Raw genomic sequence first — 21,138 nt, forward strand, 5'->3', positions numbered from 1 at the left:
CCAAAAGAAATATCTGATTTTCCACCGCCTCTGCCCAACCCGCAAGAAGCCCATCAATATAATTCTGTACACTACGCAGGAATGTGGAATCCGGAGGCTATATTAAATTCACCTGGCAATAAGTACATTTTATTTTATGTTATGTTATTGGGCATTTGTACAGAACCTTTAACCCTTGGTATGATCTGAATGCGCTGTGGGTTGAACGCCCTCGGGGACTGCAGTTCAGGTCAGTGGAAAAATAGGGTGGTTCGTAGTGCGTGTGCGCACTCTGTATGTGTGCAGCTAGACAGAGATTGTATGTGTCCCAGATGTCCACCATTCCCTTTGTTATGGCGCACAGATAGAGGTGAGGCAGTCTCAACCGTTGTGGGAGCCATAGTGCCTCCCCCAGGTGATGTCGGGCTACTGCTCTGTCCAGTTTCACCCAATGCTTATTGTAGTCCTCCTCGAACCATACCCTAATTACCCAGAGCTGTGCAGCCTCATAATAACGATGGAAGTCGGGAAGGGCCAGACCTCCATCCCCCCTGGATGTTACCAGTAGTCCTCGGGACAAGCGTGGTCTCTTGCCCTCCCAAGTAAACTCCTTAACCGCCCTGTGTAACTCCTTAAAGAAGCCTGCCGGAACAGATAACAGAATAGCCTGAAATAGATAAAGCACGCCCTCCCCAACCAGGATATCCTTAGGGCGCTCCACTTCCTTAGGTCTTTTTTACCTTGGGGCATAGTTTGCTACCTACCACCCTGCCAGAGTGGGAGTGATTCTGATCCCCAAATTTCTTAACCCGCCCGGACTCCACTTAAACGGGGAAATTGCCCTCAACTCCTCGGCCTCATGCTCCCCTAGGGACAAGTTCATCAGTTCCGACTTCTGTAGATTGACCCGCAGACCCGATAACTCCCCGAATTTGGCCAGCAGTTCCATGCTTGCCTTGACAGACTCCGTCGGGTTCGTCAACGTGAGCAGCATGCCATCGACAAACGCCACCACTTTATGCTGATATACTCCAAATGGTATACCCTGGATATTGTCTGTCTCTCGTATGGCCAAGAGAAGGGGCTCCAAATAGATTGCGTATAGCAACGGGGAAAGAGGGCACCCATGCTTCGTCCCCCGCCATAGATTAATAGGGTGAGACATCTCTCCATTAACTAGTATGCGTGACGTGGGAGTCTTATAATTTGCTGTGACCATATTAATGAACCCTGTCCCCAATCCCATCTTTTCCATAACTTGAAACAGGAACGACCACTCCACCCGATCGAACGCCTTTTCGACGTCTAGCACTAAGAGGATCGGCAGAGTGGTCGTCTTCTGTGCTTTTTCCACCATGTGGGCCACCCGCCTGATATTGTCCGCGGTCTGCTTCCCTATTACGAACCCTGTCTGGTCCTGGTGGATCAGCAAGGGTAGGTGCTTCTCCAGGCGATTCGCCAATATTTTAGTGAAAATGTTCGCCTTCGTGTTTATAAGGGCGATAGGTCGATGAGATGTGTATTCTTCCAGATCCTTACCTGCCTTATAAATAAGTGTTATTTTGGACTCTTCCATCGAGGGGGTAATGCTTCGCCTGGACCCAAACGTATTAAACGGTTCCGTTAGATGCGGAACCAGTAGGTTCTGTAAAAGGAAGCTGGGTAGCCGTCTGGGCCCGGGGCCTTATTGCAGGGGAGTGACATTATGATAGCTCTTACCTCGTCCTCTGTGATAGCGCGACCCAACTCCTCCCCCTCCTCCCGAGAAAGTCGTGTGAGGGGCAAAGCCCCTGAAAATTCCCTCTGTGGCAGAGGCTGCAGGTTCTGTGAAGTATGCAGCGATTCATAAAATTCAGCTAACCTTCACTTTATCTCTTCTGCGGATGAGTCTCTCTCCCCTCCCATCCCTCGTGGCCATTATAACATTCTGTTCCCTACTTCCCCTCAAAAGGCGAGCCAAGAGTGAATCTGCCTTACTGGCCATCGCATAAAATGTTTGCCTAACCCTCAACATCGCCTCTTCCGCCTTTTTAGTCCTTAGGATCCCCAGTTGGCCTTCAACTAAACTATATTCCCTGTAGGCTTTCCTTGGGGGGTCCCCCTTACTCGCACCCTCACCGCCTCAACCTCCCTTTCCAGCTGAATTTCCAGCCCTCTCAATTGCCTATTTCTCTCCGCCTTCAGAGCAATGAGTTCCCCCCTCAGAGTAGCCTTGAACGCATCCCACCTCGTGCCCAGGCTCGTGTCTGAGGTATTGTTCCTCTCGAAAAAATACCAGATCTTGCTTCCAATATTCTCCCGCATTACCTGATCCCTCAGGAGTTCCCCCAGGAACTTCCAACTCCACATCCCCGACCTCCGCCTCCCCAGCTGCAGCTTCATCTGCACAACTTTGTGGTCAGCAATCCCCATAGGGCCGGCCTCGACAGACTCCACCCCCTGATCAGGCTTCCGGACACCCAAATAGAATCAATTTTTGATTGGGTTTTGTGAACGTCCGAGAGAAATGTAAACCCTTCCTCTTCCCCCCCGTAATGCCCTCCACACGTCTCGCAATCCAGCTTCCTCCCATCCCTTCAGTTGGGGGGAGGCCACCGCTCCTCCCACCACCTTCATGCTGAGATTGGACGCGCCCCCTGTCCCAAGCTAAATTGAAGTCCCCCATCAATATTACTTGTCCCCTCGTGAAATTCTCCAAAGTGCCCAGGGTTTCGCGCATTAACTGGTCCTGACCGGCATTTGGGCCATATACCGATGCTATGGTATAAGACGAGCCCCTGTGCTCTCCCCTCACCATGATGAGCCTCCTGTTTTTGTCCCTCAGGATGTCCAGGATTCTGAAGTCTATCCCTGTCCCGAATGCCACGGCTACCCCCCCTTCTTTGTAGGACCAGATGTAAACAATATCTATGAGAAGCCCTTCAGCCGCAATCGGCTCTGGTCTTTCCTCAGTAAATTAGTCTCTTGCAGTGCCAGCACATCTGCCTTATGGGACCTGGTGAATTGCTCCAGCTTTGTCCGTTTAAGGGGGGAGTTTAGCCCCTTTACATTATGTGTTAGCCACCTGAAGACTGGGCTAAAGTCCAGTGCGCCGACCATGCCCATCTCCCCACCCTCCCTCCGGGTCTGCCCTGGGTCTCTCCCCCCCTCCTGTGGGTATGTTTATCCCTTCCCTCTCCTCCTCTGCCCCCTACCATCGTCCTCCTGTTGAACAGAGCCTGCGCTGCTACCTCACACACTGTGGTCCCCTCCCATTCAACCCACCCTACCCCCCTCCCACCCTGAATCCCCAACTTAGGGTGAGACCGCCCCCTCCCCCCAAGCCCCCTACACTTCCCTACTACCCCCCCCCCCCCCGGACACATCTGCCCTTGCCTGTTCCAGGATGTTTTCAACCCCATCCTCCTAGGCCCCCATGAAAAGCCCCTGTTCCCACCAACCCCCGAAGAGCCTTCTACCAGGATTCAAGTTACCCAGACACCCCCGCGCCACTGCCACCCGTCCCCTCCTTGGTACCACATGTCCCCCTGCAGTTGGTCCTCGCAGCGCTGTCTTCCTCCTCCCCCGTTCCCCTCCCCAACTGTGGACCATTCCCACGGTCTGCCTCTTTCCCTTTGCCTACCTCGGTTTGGCAGCCCCCCATCAAGGCCCTCCCCCCATTTTCCAGATCGAGTCTAATTATACCGGCTGCCTCCTGGAGGGTAGTTGCTCGCCTCTGGGTCCCTTCCCACTCAAACACCAATCTGAATGGAAAGGACCATTTGTACTTTATCCCTTTCTTGGCCAGCTCCTTCACGACTGGGCCCATGCTTCTTCTTTTCAGCAACGTGCTAGCGGCCAGATCCTGAAACAAGGAGATTTCTGTCTAGCCGCTCTTAACACCGCCTCTTTTTGGCTATACCGAGCGAAAGTCGCTTACACATCTCGTGATCTGGCGTTAGGGCCTCCCGGGGTCCGGCCCACCCTGTGGACCCTGTCCAGCTCAATCACGCCCGGGGATTCCTCGCCCAGGTGCCCCGCGAAGACCTCCTGGATCTCTTCCTTCAATTGTCTATCCATGACAGTCTCCGGTAGCGATTTAACCCTGATGTTAACCCTTCGGGATCTGTTCTCCAGATCCTCCACCATTGCCTCCATATTCCTCGTAGCAATGTCCAATCGGTCAATAGCCTCACTGTTTGCAATTGTGTCCCTTTCGCACTCCTGAAGGCCTCTTTCCAGTACATCCGTCCTTTCCCCCAACTGGGCTGTTTCTTGCTGCAGTTCTCCTAATGCCGCATTGAGGTCGCTCCTCAGCAGTTGAAATTGTTCTTGAAATGTTTTAGCCAGGGACTCCCTCAAGTTCTTCATTTCCCCTCTAAGGTCTTGTCTCGTCATCTGCGGCGGTTCCTCAGCTCCTTCCTTGTCCCGTCGTTTTTTCGGGAGTCCACCCCCCCTTTAACCGGGGTCCTTGCTCTCCATTGCGGGCCAAAGCGTAGTCAATGTTCCCTGGGGCTCGCTCACGAGATGACCAGCCTTTCCTGTCCTCCCCTTGGACCTGGAAGATATCTATGGTAGGACCGCCCTACGACTGAACTGCGCTGCTCACAGACGATCGGGACTGATGCTGTCTCCTCAGTTGCTTGGGGGCCTCTCCCTCCACGTATGCCGTGTCCTCCTCACTGTGGGTAGCTGGCCCGGCCACTAAGCCCTATTGCACAGCCTCCTCCGGCGGGTTTCCACTCGCCCCACCTTCCGGGCCGTGGGTCGCTCCTTCCTTGTCGCCCGGTCCTTGCTGTTCCTAAAACGGGGTGCCACTATGTACCTGCTTGTTGAGCTCGGCTTTCTTCAATCTCCCGGCCACCCTGCCTGTGTAGGCCCGGGTGTATGCTCCATCGCCTGCCTATAGAGTCCAGAGTTGTTCCAGTACAGCTGCTGCACCCCTAAATCTACTACGTTAAGAGAGGGAGCTTGAACATTCTCTTCACTGTTGTGGGATCTGCTGGGGCCCCTCCCTCGTTCGAGGGCCTCAATGTTCTCCGGGCCTCTCCTCTTTCCCGCTGAGTGGGGATCAATCACTCGGCGGGGACCAACACTCTTGCCGCCGCCACCTCTCACCTCCACTACAACTGCCGGTACTCTCTCCTTCCCAGCAGCTCCTCTGGGACACCCCACACATCTTCCTTCCTCCGGGACCCGCACTCCACACTTGCTCCGCTATTCTTTTTGCTCCCCTCCTTCTCCCCGCAGCACTCCTCACATTATCTTAGGTGCTGCGCTCGTTCTGGGGGGGGGGGCGCTGCCAAGCCTTGTAGCAACAGCTCTCCCCCAATAGCTGTTTACTGCTCCTCTCCAGGGCCTGCCGCCCCTCGGGATGCTCCACACCACGTCGTGGGGCTCCTCCAGCAGCCCTCCGCGCTGTACACTCTACCTGAGGGGGGCCCCCCACTCCTCCAATCCGTGTTCCTCCACAGGCGCTGCCGGGGCTCCGGTGCGCCGCCACAGGTTCCTCCTCTGGTCTTCCCCAGGAATCCCTTTCCCCAAGGCCTCGCTCCACCCAGGGGGCGGGGAGGGATCTCCTGCTCCTCCCGTCCGCTCACTGCCGATGGCGCTGCTGGGGCCCCATGCGCTGCCAAGGGCTCCTCTACTGGGCCATCCCAGAAGTCCTGCCTCCTGGACTTGTGTCTCGCTTCTCAGCCTGGGGGGAGGGGTTTCCCCCTCCTCCGAACTGCGTCTCACTAAAGGCGCCACAGGGGTCCCAGTGCACTGCGGGCTCCTCCGGTGGGGTCCCCAGTGCTTTCTTCCTCCAACAACCTAAGCCTTGGTAACTGGGGGGGTGGTGGGGCCACCCGAACCAGGCCACAGAGTAATGGAGCTGCCGTCGGCACATCTACACAGTGCCGGCGGCCATCTTGGAATCCTGCACAGAATTTTTTAACGTAGCCCATTGCCCAATCGGGAGCCAGTGTCACACTCACCTGTGTCTCTGGAGGAGCAATGGACGAGCCTGCCTTGACCCAGAGTATTCACTTCCCCTGTTTCACCCGGAGGACTTCCTGGCAAATACACTCAGACCTGAATTCACCCGATTCCCCTGGGCCATTCCCTTCTCTTTACTGTGTGCTGTGATGTCCCTCTATGGGCTTACCTTGATCTTTAATAGGGTGTGCACTCCATCCTGCATTTGCAGGGGCGCGATTCACTCATGTGATTTGTGCCAATGTCTGTAGGCTGAGTTCAGATGCCAAACGCTGTTTTATGCCTTCACAGCGAGGCCGAGAGTTCAAGGCAACAGTTTCTTCACTGGCTAGAAAGTCCTTCCCACAAGTGAAAGTTGCGCGGAGAATGTTGAGTGTCCAAAATTGTCCGTATTGTCTTTGTTTGCTGGTATTTTTGTGGGTGAGTAGCGCTGCGTGTAGAAGCTAGCTGCTGGTAGGTTTGCGCAGCGCCTTTAATTCGAGCGCGCCTGGTAATGTCTCTCCCTTTCCTTTGCAGGAGAAATTATGTGGTATTAGCGCCTCGAGTGTGGGTTCAGCGCTACTGGAGACTTGGTGGTTAGGTAAGTTTGCACGGAGGCTTTTGGGAGGTATGCACCGCATAGAGACAAAGAGCGCAGTGAAATAAGTGCCCGCATTATTGGAGTGAGGGCAATTAATAAGGTCTCTTCTTTCTTACAGGGGTTTGTGCACTTGTGCAACTAACCTGGATTCCAGCGTTGCGGGAAGATTCAGTGTGTATGCGCAGAATTACTGATGTGCATGTGTTAACGCTGTTCTTCTTTGTTCTTACATGTGCCGGTGTAGAAGTCCCCTCTTGACTGGAGATAGCTGCTGCGTGGAGTAAGAACCAGGTAAGCTAAAGCTGAATGATCCAGAGTGGGTAAGCAGAAATAGGATGATCCGGAGCAGGTAAGAAGAAGCAGGATGATCCGGAGCAGGTAAGCAGAAGCAGGATGATCTGGAGCAGGTAAGCAGATGCTGGCTGATCCAGAGCACGGCAAGTGTGTTGCTGATACAGCTCACAGTGAGCAACACGAAGCACTGGAAGAACCTTGGGTGTGGCTTATATAGCCAGCCACACGCAAACACTAGAGAGCTCATGAGTTATCATGCACTTCCTGTTTGGAAACAGGAAGTGGTAACCAGGAGGTTACTACAAACACTAGGAAGGAATGAAGGCAGGAATTTGTTATGGGGTCTTTGTGTGCCTATGCCAGGCCTGCTAAGCCCCCACCCAGCTTGCCCCAACTACCTGCCTGATACCCATGACAGCCAGTGTAAGGCGTGGAGAGCAGGTGAGATGTGATCCCTTCGTCCGCAAGGAGCAGTCTGGCAGCATTTTGTACTCTTCATTTGGTAGGCCGGTGCACCCAGGTAAAGGGAGTTTGCATAGTCCAGCCTGGACATGACGATGGACATAATTGCTGCCAGTTTACTGGGGTAGGTTGGGAAAGGGAAGATGCATTTCAGAAGCTTCAGGTGGAAGTGGCAGGATTTGAATAGGCTGTTAATGTGGTGTGACAGAATTAGGTCAGAGTCCATTGTACAACCAAGGTTTTTGACAGAGGTGGGGGGGGGGGGTCGAGCGAGGGTGGCCATGGAGACGGTTGTGGGAAGAGGGTTGTTTTACTGCACACGATGATCTCCGTTTTTCCAAGGTTGCGAAGGAGATGGTTACTCGTCATCCAGAGGTCAAAGTCTGTAAGGCAAGCTGCTAAGTCAGGATGAGGGTTAGAGGTTGATTTAGGAATCCTCAGCATGATTTGTGTGTCATTGGCGTAATTATAGCAGATGAGGTTGTGGGAGTGGATGGGTCATGTAAAGGTTGAAAAGAAGAGGTGACAGACAGGTGCCTTGGGACAATCCAGTGCCCACTTGGCAGGCAGAGGAGAAGAAAGGGGGAGATAGGTGATTTGCATTCTGTTAGTTTGGAGCAAAGCAATCCACTTGAGCACTCAATATCGGATTCCTAAGAGGTCAAGAAGAACAAGTGTGGTGCATCCTTCCGAGTCTGCAGCGACTTTGAGGTCATACCAGATAGAGATCAGTGAAGTATCTATTCTAAGGCAAGGGCAGAAACATGATTGCGCTAGGAATATGCAGTGCGGTCGATGAGCTTTTCCAAGAATAGGGTGTTGAAAATGGACCTGTAGTTTATTGGTTGGAGAGGGTTGATTGTCGATTGCTTTAGAAGGGGTTTGACATGGACGATTTTGAAGTTCTGGGAAGATGCTGGAGGTAAAGGAGTCATTAAGAATGGGCCTCACCAGTTCCCCTGCACAAGTGGATGTGAAGATTTCTTTTGAGTGGTGAGCCGGGACAAGGGTTGAGGGGGGAGCCAGAAGGCCACTTGTCGCACAGCAGTTTGATGAACTGCTTGCTTGAGATCAGACTGAAAGAGCAGAACTCAGGGGTCTCTCAGGGCCTGTTTGTTGATTCTTGAGGAGTGGGTCTTGGGCAGGCGATGAGGTTGCAGAGTTTGGTGTTGAGGATGGTCGTCCTGTCTAGGGCTGTTTTGTGGAAGTGTTCTGAGAGGGAGTTGCAGAATGTTTGAGAGGAAGTGATCGGGTCAGAGGCGCAAGAAGGGTTCAGGAATTCGGTGATGATCCTGTATAGCACTTTGCTGCTGCGACAGCTCAGGATTCTGTTATTGTAATAGGATTTTTTGGCCTTTTGGATCTCTGATTTATAATTGCGGTGATGGTGGATGTACTCTGATTTGCATTGAGGGGTTCTTGAAGCTCGCCATTTGCGCTCAAGGGAGTGGTTTCGAGTTTTGAATGCCTTTAGTTGGGGGATGAACCAATTGGGTGTCGGTCCTTGGCGGGTGGGAGTGGAGCTGGAGGGGTTAAGAAGAAGGAGTGAGTTGTTGAGCCAGGAGTCAAAGACGTCAATGGTTTGAGATCTATATGCGGCTTGGAGTGCGGGAAGGGCGCAGAGCAGGGCTTCTGTCAGGTCTGGTATTATTCTGACCTTGTTCCAGCACATGGGGGTGGACGAGTAGACGAGGTCGGAGAAGCTGAAAATGACATTAAGGGTGTGGCCGGTAGTGTGGGTGGGTCCTGTAATCTGCTCAGTAAAGTTGAGTGCCTCCAGACTGTTGACTAGGGGTCGATTCATGTGGGTGTTGGGTACGTCAAATCAGATTTTGAAGTCGCCCAGTACAGTGAGTGTTGGGTGGGTAACTAATGTGGCTGCTAGCGAGTCGCATAGGGTGTTGGTGAAATGTCTATCGTATCTGGGGGGCATGTAGATGAGTGGGCGGGAGAGAGTTTGATTAGAACGGATTTGCAGTTAGCTGAGTTTCGGTGATGATTATGTGTGGTTTGTGGAGGATGGCTACTCTGCCTCCTCTAGAGGGTCTGTTGTGGGTGATAAGTGAGCAGTCTGGTTGTATTGCTTTGTGTGCGATCGGTTTGAAGTCGTCCGAGAACCATGTTTCAGTGATAAATATGAGATCAGGATTGTCGGAGGTTAGAGATCAAAGATGATGTGTCTGTTTTTGTCCACAGAGCAGGTCTTTTTAAGGAGGCAAGTGAGTTTGTGCAAAGTAGCGGGGGTGGTGCTTTCCCGGGTGTCAAGGTTTAGCAGGACTCAGGTAGCCAGTGTGACTTGTGGGATTGTGTCAGACACTGGAGAGGACGGTGTGAGTGGTCAGACCGTGTTGGTCGATGTGACTGGAGGCATGGTGTTGGCCAGAGGGGGGTTCTGTTGTAGGATGCGGGTGTGCGGGTGGTGAGTCAGGAACGAGAAGAGGGAGCGGGCGGCCCCAGGCCTTCAGGGGAGAACCAGTGTCGGTTGGAAAGAAGGGTTGGTAGGGATTTGCTCGGAGGTTGGGGGCTGGGTGTGAGTGAAGGGGGGCGTTCAGTGGTGTCGGGCTTGGTGATGTTTGGGTTTGGTGTCCAGATGGTGAGTGGGGTGGTGTGGATGTTGGTGGTTGGTGATGGAAGGAGGATTGGCCTTGGTCACACAGGGAAAGACATGGGTATCCAAAGGGGCGTGATAGAGGGGGTTGGAAAGGTGTAGCAGGTGGACTGATGCAGGGCTGAAACACCTTACTTCAAAAAAGAGAGCACATACAAATCATAGGTGGAAACAGCTTAGTGATGCAATAGCCATAATTGCATAAGATTCTGGAAATTGGCACCTGCTGGCATGACAGTAGAAAGCATAACACTACATGGCAATATTACTGAGCAAAGGGGGCATGACCATTTTAGGATATATTCAAATAATCAAGACCACAAATGAGGCAGAATTGTCTTTCTCTTGGAGAGGTAAGCGCCCAATTTGACCCCCTGGTATTCTCACTGAAGGATGTGCATGCTTGAATAAAAGTCCAAAATAGTAATAAAGCCCTGGGGCCGAATATAGTAGTGGTGGATATATTTAAGTCAAAACTAGCAGTTTGGCAAGCCTTTTTCCTGCGTCTATTCAATGCCATTAACTGCACTTTCTGGAATCTTGGATGAGAGTAGAAATAATCCCAAAGCTTGCCCTAGTGTTAATACCATTCCATATTGAAACTGGGGCAAACTTTGCCCTGGTGAAAAAATGCATTCACAGTGCAGGATTTTTGCACTAAATATATTTTTGCCTTAGGGCTTATACCATGAAAAATTGAACTGGTCACAGTGTACATGTTTTCAAATATGACCCAATGTTTTTGCATTAGGAAAGCTATTCCCTAGAGCTAATATAGTGCAACTTTGCACTTGCACCGGTGCAAAGTTTCTGTAGTCTGCCCCCAGAAGGGCTGCGTTAAAGCCCACACCATCTTCTTGCCTTTGTTAAACGAAGTGATAGGCTTCCTACTGTCAACCCCTGCACTAGGCATTGGCAAATCCCCACCGCTCTAATTTGGGGATGATGCTTTTTTACTATCACTGGCCCCTCTTGGCTTGAAAGAACAGCTTGCACTTTTTGCTGATTTTTGCAATAACCAGGGCTTATTAAACAATTGTTCTCAAACTAAGCTCATGGTTTTTAAACTCAAAGGAACCAGCACAGGTTCTGTTTACAGATTGTTAACAAAGCTATTGCACTAGTAAAGACATATGATTATTTAGGAATAAGATTTGAGGATTCAAGTAGCTGATAACATCAGTTGGATCAATCCAACTACGCGCTATCTAGATATAGTACGCCCCCCACGGGATTTGCAAGAGCACACGCCTAAGGTGGCACTGAGACTGTTCCTAAAGGTTTATGAACTGGAGGCCCGTCAAGCAACACTATATGGTCCGTAGCTTTGGGGATAAAATAAAGATGATCAACATAGAGAATAGTTTCCTAAACAAATTCTGTTTTCCTAAGTGCACCCCGACAATCTAGTTGCACAAGGAAGTTAATTTAACTACATTGATAGTGCCATTGTACTAAAGCCTCGCCTGTATTGGATCAGAATCTGGAATCAGCTGCTCCTTACCAAATACAAAGATGCAATAAGATGCAATAAGGGTGTGCTGAAGCTTGATGGGGGGCTTTAATGCCATGGTCTAGACATGTTACAAAAACGTATCTGGAGCTCTGTTTAAAACCAATAAATATTAAAGCAATCACAAATCTTCCAGTAAGAAATGTTTTTTTATTAAATGAAGTAGAACGAGTTCTAAATGAAAGGACAACATCCTCGCTACGTTCAAGATACTGCAACTATAGATTTGCAGGTGCTTATAAAAGATAGCTGGATTATTTGAGAATAAAGTTAAATTGTTCCTTTTTTCTTCAGTGGCAAGCATAACCAACACTTGGGACTATAGATGAATACCCTTATTGCAGAAATGGAAGAAAAACTGAATTGTACTTTATGTTAACCTGTTCCCAGTACATAAGGTACAGGAAAATAAAACTAAGACTTATTGACCTTGTATTGCACATTACAGTTGTGGCCCAACTGCATGTAAAAGGACAAACAACAAAGTTATGAATTATGCTGTTGCTAAATACCTGCTACATACCTGCACGCATTCTGGATCAGGAAAAAAGGCATTTTTTTCAACGCTGTAGATTTGAGTGATGTCAGAAAACCGTGACTTAATGTGGTATTCATTTATTTGAGTTCTGACAATGCTGTGAAGTATTGATTATTTTATCCCGAACATTTTCAGTGATTTTATATTTTGTTCGCCCAATGACATGCTGTCAAATAAAGGCATGTTGATGAAGACCTTTGACTGTAAAATGACCCAGCATAATGATGCCATTTGACCTTTCCCCATCATAACATCACAGGGCGTAGCACTCACGTAAAGCAAACTACAATCAAATTAAGATGGCCAAAGTAACACAATGTTACTAAAGCATACACAAGGCTACATTACTTGCAAGTCAGACATGAACTTGAGTGCTGACAAGCTGTGCAAAGGTACACTCAGCACCGTCATTGTAGGACAGGGGGCATGGCATTCTTATGCCAGTCCAGCCTCATAGGTAATTTACTATTGCGTTCATTTCAGGTTAGGGCTTACTAGACAAGGGTGTATGGGGGAGGGTGGGTGACATGTAATTAATACAGAACATGGGGATTGAACAAAAAGTCAAAGCAATTGCAAATGCAATATCAGGTACAGGGAAAAATGAAAGAAATGCCAATTTGCCATCAGGGAAACACAAGAAGTGGCGTGGGTTTATTTCCTGAAAATCTCACTTGTCGCACACCTTACTTCTGTGGTGTGGGTCTGTTCTGCAGCTGCAGAATACAGCACTGTATGCTGTGACTCCAAGTGGCACATTATGAGTTCCCCAGCATCCCACTAGGAATTCTGACAGGATACCGGGTAAACTACTGTAAGGGTTCCGCTGCCCGATTTACTAGTACCACTGGGAGATAACAGGTGCCGTAGAGTCCGGTAACTCCCCATTCCATAGTCTTAAAGGACACCATGGGATGGGGTTGTCTGGATCACCGCCACCATTAGTAACGGTGACGGTGATTGAGACGTTTATCTGCCACTAGGGCCTATTGACAGACCTGCCAGTAGATCAGTGCCCCTAACGGCAGACTTGGAGTTGGTCGGTCCGGAAAGGTGCTGGTATACGTTGTTACAGGCACCCGATTTCCTGACCTGCCAACTAGTAATGAGGCTGCTAGTCTTTTGGGCTGTACGTGGGATGTATGTACTCCTGTGAAAGCACCTTTGTCTATTTGGAGGACACAAAGCCTTTTCATATTCTGTAACTTTGACATGTTGAACATGCTCGTAGTAGTATTTAGTGTCCTTCCTTAAGACTAAACATTGCTGCAGATAAGGAAAGAGGCAGCGTGGGGGGAGGGAGTCAGGCAGTCATGCAAAGTAAACATTATCATAGACTTCAGTTTGTTTTCAGACCCCGACACTGCCTCTGCAGATTCTCAACTAGGGGTCACAGAGGGTACCAAAGGGCATGCCAGCGATTGGAGCTGCAAGCCCACATAACATCCATATGAATCTTTCACTGTGTTCCTCCATATATTGAAGGTGGATTTGCAGGAGACAATGTGAGGACTGTTTGCGCTTGTGTTGCTTTGCAGTGTCGTGCATGTGGTCTTCAGTGGAGGGCGAAAGAGGCAATCGTGCTTCTTTTGTTTAGCATATTTCTTTGTGGTTAGATATACATCATCACAAATATTGTAATTTGTGTACTTTTTTCCATTATCGCCATAAAACAGTATTACTGAAAGTCAAATATTAACACATTTCTACCAACTGCACCCCCTGCGAGGATACGTGCTTGAGTGAGGACCTTTCCAGGCTGGTCCTGGATCCCTGCTTCAGCGCTTGGCTAGGGTGTGTGAATCTGGGGAGTGCTGAGCCTGTTTTGGTTACTAAAGTTCTGTTCATGTAATCATCTTAATCTGGAGTTACTTCATCTATCACCTGACGCAATATGTAAAAGATGTTTGTTTCGATATTTAGCAAATAATTCCCCTTACCATGGCAGGTTGCCCTATAGATTCTTAAACTGGCATCTTGCGACAATTGTCTTGCCACCTTTTAAGTAAAGCCTTGACTGAATGCCAATACTGACAGTCTCCTTTCCACTGTGCCAGGGCTCCAGAAAGACTGGCCGTGGAGAGGAACACGTGTGGGGCCTCGTCTCCCGATCCGAAAGTGAGGATTAGGACCAGGCCGGATATCATGACCGCAAATAAAAAAGGACTGCATCATTTGCTTGGCCAATGGTGGCCATCAGAGAATGAGAAGCTAGTTCAATGAAGTTTGACAACACGAACAGAGACAGCCATTAGCAACAAAAACACAAGGATAACGTGACACACTATTAAAGTGGAAAACACATTAATGTACTGTAGCTGATGAAGATAACTTGTGGCGCAGGTAAGTTACAGCGAAGTGCCATTTGTTACGTTAGATCTTCATGTAGTATTATAGTACATGTAGGACCCACCAGTGCTCACACACCAGGTAGGTCTGCCCAACAGTCAATTGTGGAACACCCAGGCTAAGGACATTCCGCATTCACTCCGTGCCATTACACATTCTGACATCATACACATAGTCATCCACACATACATACAGATTTAGGGGAAGCCAGATGCCACATGTACTAAACAGCTGGTCGTCAAACCATGCTTTCAAAAGAATGTTGCTCCCCTGCTTAAACAACTGACATGCTCGTCAAAATGGCTGCTACTGGAACTGTGCTTCCAGAAGGATGCACACATCCTGCTTGGCATAAGCAGCTAAGCTCCAACTAAACATGTACCTGCAAGAAGCTGGCAGAGAACAATCTCCATCTCGCACTCCAGACCTAAATAGGTTACTGAACTTGAATTGTTTATAAGGAGGGTGCTCATTTCACATTTGATACGTCTGCACACTCTGTGCTGTTTAAAGTGTTCTCATAACAATCAAATTGTCAGCTTTAGTGGGAGCCATGTGAGTGAGCTATGTATATCTAATAACCATTATTTCAAAAAAGAAACTATCTCTTGGAATAGAGGCTGCAGCAATGACTGCTATCCTTTCAAACCCTTTCTAATTCCATGCCCACTACACACCCCATTAAGACTTACTCTGCACACCAGGATACAGGAGCATGTAGAGCAGCCCCCAGCGCAGCGTGGTGGAGGTGGTCTCTGTGCCCGCTGCAAACAGGTCATTGATGACGAGGAGAAGGCTCCCGTGGCAGAAGTTGCTGCTCGGGTCGTCTTTAACCTGTAAGGGTGGGAAAGGTGATAAAGGTGAATCACTACAGCCTCAAGAGGCTAAACATATGGAGGCTCTAGGGATAAAGTTTCATTCTTTGAATGTTGTGATCTTCCCATTATTACAAAGTACAAACATAGGCTGCGTGAACACAGGTCTATGTATGAAAGAACAGGTGAGGGCTAACAAAAATAAATACGCATGCCAAAGGGGTTGGGAGTGAATGCATCATATTATGATGGGGCACTCGGAGGAGAACTCACCCGATAGGCCAATTTGCCCTGAAGTCCTCCCTGGCACGCCCGCACTGACTTGCTGTCACACTGTGCCCCATACAAGCCTAGCAGCAACATACTCAACAGGATAATACCTAGAGAACCTGGACTAGCTTAGGACAGCTGGAGCCCCTGCCAGCGCGCTAATAATTCTGCCAACAGTGCTCCTTACCTGCTCACCAGCCCCATGCACTTCCCCTGCAGGCCGCCCTGACCGCGATCACAGGGAGCCCCACTGGGAACTCCCAGGCCTCCATAGGTCGATGCTTGAGGAAGGGCAGGAGGCAGAAAAGAAAACCCATCTTGGTCGGTCTGCAAGCTACGTTTTGAGAACTGCAGAGTTTGTAGACTCACGCGCACCTCCTGCTGTGACTGTTGTGCTTGCCTGTAGACACTGGAAAACACAACACTTTTTAAACATAACTAGGAGCTCCCCAGCACACCTGTAGTGCACAGAGCCACACCAGGCTCCTGACAACCCAAACTCATGCCACAGCGAGGCAGCCACGCGACTACTGCAGTGAGCATCACGCCACTAGCTGCCTACTTTCAAATTGCAGCACTGTGTCAACAGCAGTCTTCCTTAAGGCCTGAACAACCCAAGTCTACATCACTGGGTAACGGCCCACTGACCACAGAGGAAACCAACATGCTCACAGCCCACAGCGCCACTCCAAGAGCACAGGACGCTGGATCAGATGCCCTAAAACTACAGGGAAGTCAGACTGCTGACGGGCACAAGCTTACAGATCTCTTCTCTGTTGCACTTATTATACCAAGAGTAACCAGTGCTGTAAATCACGTACTTAATAGGGTGGCCCTTGCTCAACCCCTATACACTGACACCCTTTAGAGGCAGGGTGGGCAAACCCACACTGCGTGAACACAGACCATCACAGCTGGCTGAATGTATTCCAAATCTCTTAAAACCAAGGGCGGTCAAGCTACCATCGACAGCTACGCCAAAGCCCTGCATCAGTCGCCCACTGTACAAATGGCACCTGCACAAGACAAAACGATAGCAGCTGACGAGCCAAACAACAAAATCCTACAAGCAATTGCTGAATTGAAACCCTCGCTGTGCTCCAAAATAGACACAGTCATGGTCAATGTGGGCCTACTACGCCAGGATGTCAGGAAACTGACCGAAATAGACCACTACCTTGGAAAAACAACTAACAGAAAATAATGCCAAGATCCACGAAATCCAACCTGATGTTCACATTCTGCAACAGAAAGTCAAGCTGATGGAAGACAGGGCGCAAGATGCAGAAGGGAGAGCCCGCTTCAACAACGTTCGTATTATCGGCCTGCAAGAAGGCGAAGAGACACCCGACCCCACAGCTTATGTGGAGAATATGTTTTTGCAGGAAGTCAGCCCAGGGAACCGCTCACAATGCAGTAGAAATAGCGTTTAGGGCCTTAACCCGGAAACCACCACCAGGAGCTCCTCTGAGACCAATCATAGCAACAATCCTTAACTACAAAGATCGAGAAAATATCTTATCCCATTCAAGACAAGGTGGCACGATAAGAAGAGCGTCAGCGAGTCTAGCAGTATATCCTGACAAGGCATAAATTAGTTTTCAGAAATAAATTCGCAGAGTTTGTCAATTAAAATGTTCTTGATTAGCAAACAAACCAATTTGATTAGCAATGTTGTACTAATATTTTGAATGTCATCAGAAGTTATCTCTTCCCAAGACAGAAAATGAGCAATACATAATTTGTGTCCACCCCCTGAAGACATTGGTGAGATGAGTCAGGCTTTACACATTTTTTAAAATTCCACTACACCTGCAGGTTGAGTAACTTAGTTTACCTACTCGACCTAAGAGAAATGCAATTGACCCATGACAGTGAAACTTTTATTTGAAATTTACTGAAAACAAATTAAATGTTAAAAGTTCAAACAATCCCCTGCAAATGTTACAAATTCTACATACATTCTACTTGGCTAAGAGAGTGGGCGAGTAAATTGCGAGCCCTAGATGAGTCTCTGCAAAATGTAAAAGGTTAGCTGCATGAATGTGGACACAGATATGATAAAAAAGGCCCTGAAAACAGTTTGACCAGCTCTCTCCTGCAGGTGCAAATATAATCAAATCATAATCAGAGAAGAACAAGTTACTTTCTTACCTGGTAACGTTCTTTCGATGGGATGGTCCGACGACGTATTCCATATCTATGACAGGTAATCACCACAGCTGTGCTGCTTCGGAAACTTTTCCGGCGTCTGCGTCCTGCGTCGATGACGTCGATGCGCCGACGTCGAGGACCTCCTCCGACGTCCGACGTCATCCGATGTGATAAGTAGGACGCACAACGCCTGTAGCCTCAGTTGTAGTTTTTTCCCCCAGAACGTGTGACATAAGTCAACTGCCAGTCAGACACAAAGCCTTGCGGAAAGTAAGCTGCAATCGCAAAAGAAATTCTGCAGCGGGGAAGGCAGGGCGGGAGCGATATGGAATACGTCGTCGAGCCATCCCATCGAAAGAACGTTACCAGGTAAGAAAGTAACTTGTTCTTCGAGGGGATTGGGTCCTCCGACGTATTCCATATCTATGACAGACTCCCAAAGCAGTACCAGAGCAAGGAGGAGGGAAAGAATTTATAAACAAAATTTATAATAGCCAATCAAATAGCAGAGCAAAGGACCGCCTTGCCAAAGGCCAGATCCTGCCCACTGATGGAATCGAGGGAATAATGCCGTACAAATGTATGTACTGAAGCCCAGGTGGCTGCATCACAGATGTTGCGAATAGGAACACCCCTCTGCAGGGCAGTAGACCCAGCCATACCCCTGATAGAATGGGCCCGCAAGCCAGCCGGTGGGTCCTTACCCGCCAAGCGGTAACACTCCGAGATGGCCAAAATAATCCAGCGGGACAAAGTCTGTTTCGTCACAGCTTGCCCCAAACGCTTACCAGCGTAACCAATAAAGAGTTGATCGTCCACTCTGACCCGGGACATGCGTGAAACATAAAAGCTTAAAGCTCTCCTAGGATCAAGCCTATGGAGCCTCTCCTCTTCCTTACCAGGATGCGGAGGAGGATAGAATGCCGGAAGAACAACCTTCTGGGCCAAATGAAATTCCGTCACTACCTTCGGAAGAAAAGAAGGACGAACACGAAGGACAACCCTGTCCTTGTGGAAAACAGTGAAGGGTGGCTTAACTGAAAGTGCCTGTAACTCACTCACTCTGCGAGCGGAAGTAACCGCAACTAAAAACACAGAATGTAAAGGCTCAAACGGAGCACCCATAAGTAACCTAAGAACAAGGTTTAAATCCCAACCAGGCACCAGGAAAGGTGACGGAGGGAACACATTAGCGAGCCCTTTCAGAAACTGTGAAATTAAAGGGATCTTAAAGTAAGAACACTCATCAAACGAGCGCTTAAAGATGGACAGCGCCGCCAGGTAACCTTTAATGGTACCCACTTGCAAGCCCCTGTGGGCCAAAGAAAGCAAAAAGGACAGAACCATGGGGATGTCACATGCAAAAGGATCCACATTCCGAACTCTGCACCAGTCGCAGAACTTACGCCAACGGCAACGGTACAGAGACTTAGTTGCTGGCCTTCGGGCCGAAAGCAACACCTCCATCACGTCTTCAGGGAGGTCCCAATCTCTATACCTCAACCTTTCAGAAGCCAAGCGTGAAGGTTGAGGGATCTGACCTCTGGATGGAGAACCAGACCCCCCTCCCGTGAGAGCAGATCGTCTCGGTAGGGAAGACGACGTGGAGGGCAGATGGACAAGTCGAGAAGGTCCGGGTACCACGTCCTCCGAGCCCACGCCGGAGCAATGAGGATCATCCGGGAACCGAACTTCCGTAACCTCCGCAGCACTTGCGGGATGACGGGGACTGGAGGAAACGCGTACAGCAGCGGGAACGACCAATCCACCACGAACGCGTCTCCTAAGGCTCCTTTTGGAGGAAATTCCCGCGAGCAGAACCTCTCGCACTTCCGGTTGACACTGGAGGCAAAGAGATCCACTTGAGGGGTCCCCCAAAGGGCAAAGATCTCCAGGAGAATCTCCTGAGCCAACTCCCACTCGTGAGAGATCGCGCTCTGCCTGCTCAGAGCGTCCGCCGTCACGTTTTCGACTCCGGCCAGATGAACTGCCGAGACCGAAACTTCCTGCTGGATGGCCCAGAACTCGAGCTGCATCGCCTCCCTGCACAGAGGAAGTGACCCTGCCCCCCCTTTTTTGTTGAGGTAGTGCATGGCCACCGTGTTGTCCGTCAGGATCAGGACATTCCTCCCTCGCACAGTCGGCAGAAAAGCCTTCAGGGCTAGCCTGACGGCCCTCAGCTCCAACAGATTGATATGGAGTCTGGACTCCGACGGAGACCAACGACCGCTGACTGTCAGCCCGCTGGCATGAGCTCCCCATCCCGTGAGGGATGCATCCGTCACGATCGTCACCTCCGGCCAGGGAAGCCAAAACGGAGCCCCCTTCATCAAGTTGCCTTTGACGGCCCACCACAGAAGGTCCTGGGCGACCGAGGACGGCACCTGAATAGGGTCCGACATCCTGCCGGAGGACTGCGACCATTGCATCTTGAGTGCCCACTGCAAAGATCTCATGCGCAGGCGAGCCTCTGGCACCAGAAGAATGCAGGATGCCATGAGGCCGAGCAACCTCAAGAACTCGAACGCTGGGAGCGTCTGGGCATGCTGAAACTTGTGCACCATCTGCTGAATGTGAAGAGCCCTCACCTGGGGAGGAAAACACTGCCCCAGGGAAGTGTCGAGCACAGCTCCGATGTACTGGAGCCTCTGCGTTGGCGTCAAATGGGACTTCTTTAAATTGAGGGAGAAGCCCAGCCTGTGAAGGGAGTGGCAGGTGACGGACAGATGATCCAGGACTTGCTCGGGAGAGCTCCCCCTGATCAACCAATCGTCCAGGTATGGGTAGACGTGAATCCCCCCTTGCCTGAGATGCGCTGCCACCACCACCATGAGCTTGGTGAAGACCCTCGGGGCGGAGGTCAATCCAAACGGCAGGACCCGAAACTGAAAGTGCGAGTCGCCAACCGCGAACCTCAGGTACTTCTTGTGCTTGGGATGGATCGGCACATGGAAGTAAGCATCCTTGAGGTCGAGTGACACCAACCAGTCCTGAAGCTGAAGGGCCTGGAGGACTTGAGAGAGAGTAACCAACTTGAACTTGTCCTTCCTGAGGAGTTTGTTCAAACCGCGCAAGTCCATGATGGGTCTCAATCCCCCGTCTTTCTTGGAAATCAAAAAATAAGGGGAATACCATCCCTTGTTCCTCTCCGCTACAGGCACCAGTTCTATAGCGCCTTTCACCAGCAGGGCTTGAATTTCCTGCGCAAGGAGCGGATCCGGACACTTCAAAGAGAGGTTCCCCGGTGGATTGTCGCGAGGCCTGTGCCGAAAGGGAAGACAGTAGCCGTAGGCTATGATCTCCAGAACCCACACATCTGAAGTAATGGCTTGCCACTCTACAAGATGCTGCGCCAGCCTTCCCCCAACCGGCGAACCATGGGACATGGCCTCATGACTGAGTAGGAGCGGCTGCGGCGTTACCTGAGGGCAAAGAGGCAACTGCCCGAGCGGCCTTGGCACCACAGGTACCCTGTCGTCCACCTCTGGTACCCCTGCGCTGGCCTCTTTGACTGCCAGCCCCTCTCGCTTTACTGAAGGATGAGTAATAGCGAAAGGAACCACCCCTCCACTGCTGTCCCCTAGGACGAAAAGGCGGAGGTTGGCGAACTGCAGCGCC

At 50.2% G+C, this 21,138-nt stretch overlaps 1 protein-coding gene across 1 annotated transcript in view; it reads right to left on the reverse strand.

Annotated features, from left to right (window-relative positions):
- The window catches only part of LOC138581413 (cytochrome P450 2D15-like), a 731,414-nt gene that overhangs the window by 411,494 nt on the left and 298,782 nt on the right, over positions 1-21,138 (reverse strand). The window contains exon 6 of the mRNA XM_069652728.1: positions 14,974-15,115. Coding sequence (XP_069508829.1) covers positions 14,974-15,115 — 142 coding nt within the window. The remainder of the gene's footprint in view (positions 1-14,973; positions 15,116-21,138) is intronic.

This window comes from Ambystoma mexicanum, chromosome 3p, assembly GCF_040938575.1.
Source record: "Ambystoma mexicanum isolate Mex_15411 chromosome 3p, UKY_AmexF1_1, whole genome shotgun sequence".
In the NCBI taxonomy this organism is placed as follows: domain Eukaryota; kingdom Metazoa; phylum Chordata; class Amphibia; order Caudata; family Ambystomatidae; genus Ambystoma; species Ambystoma mexicanum.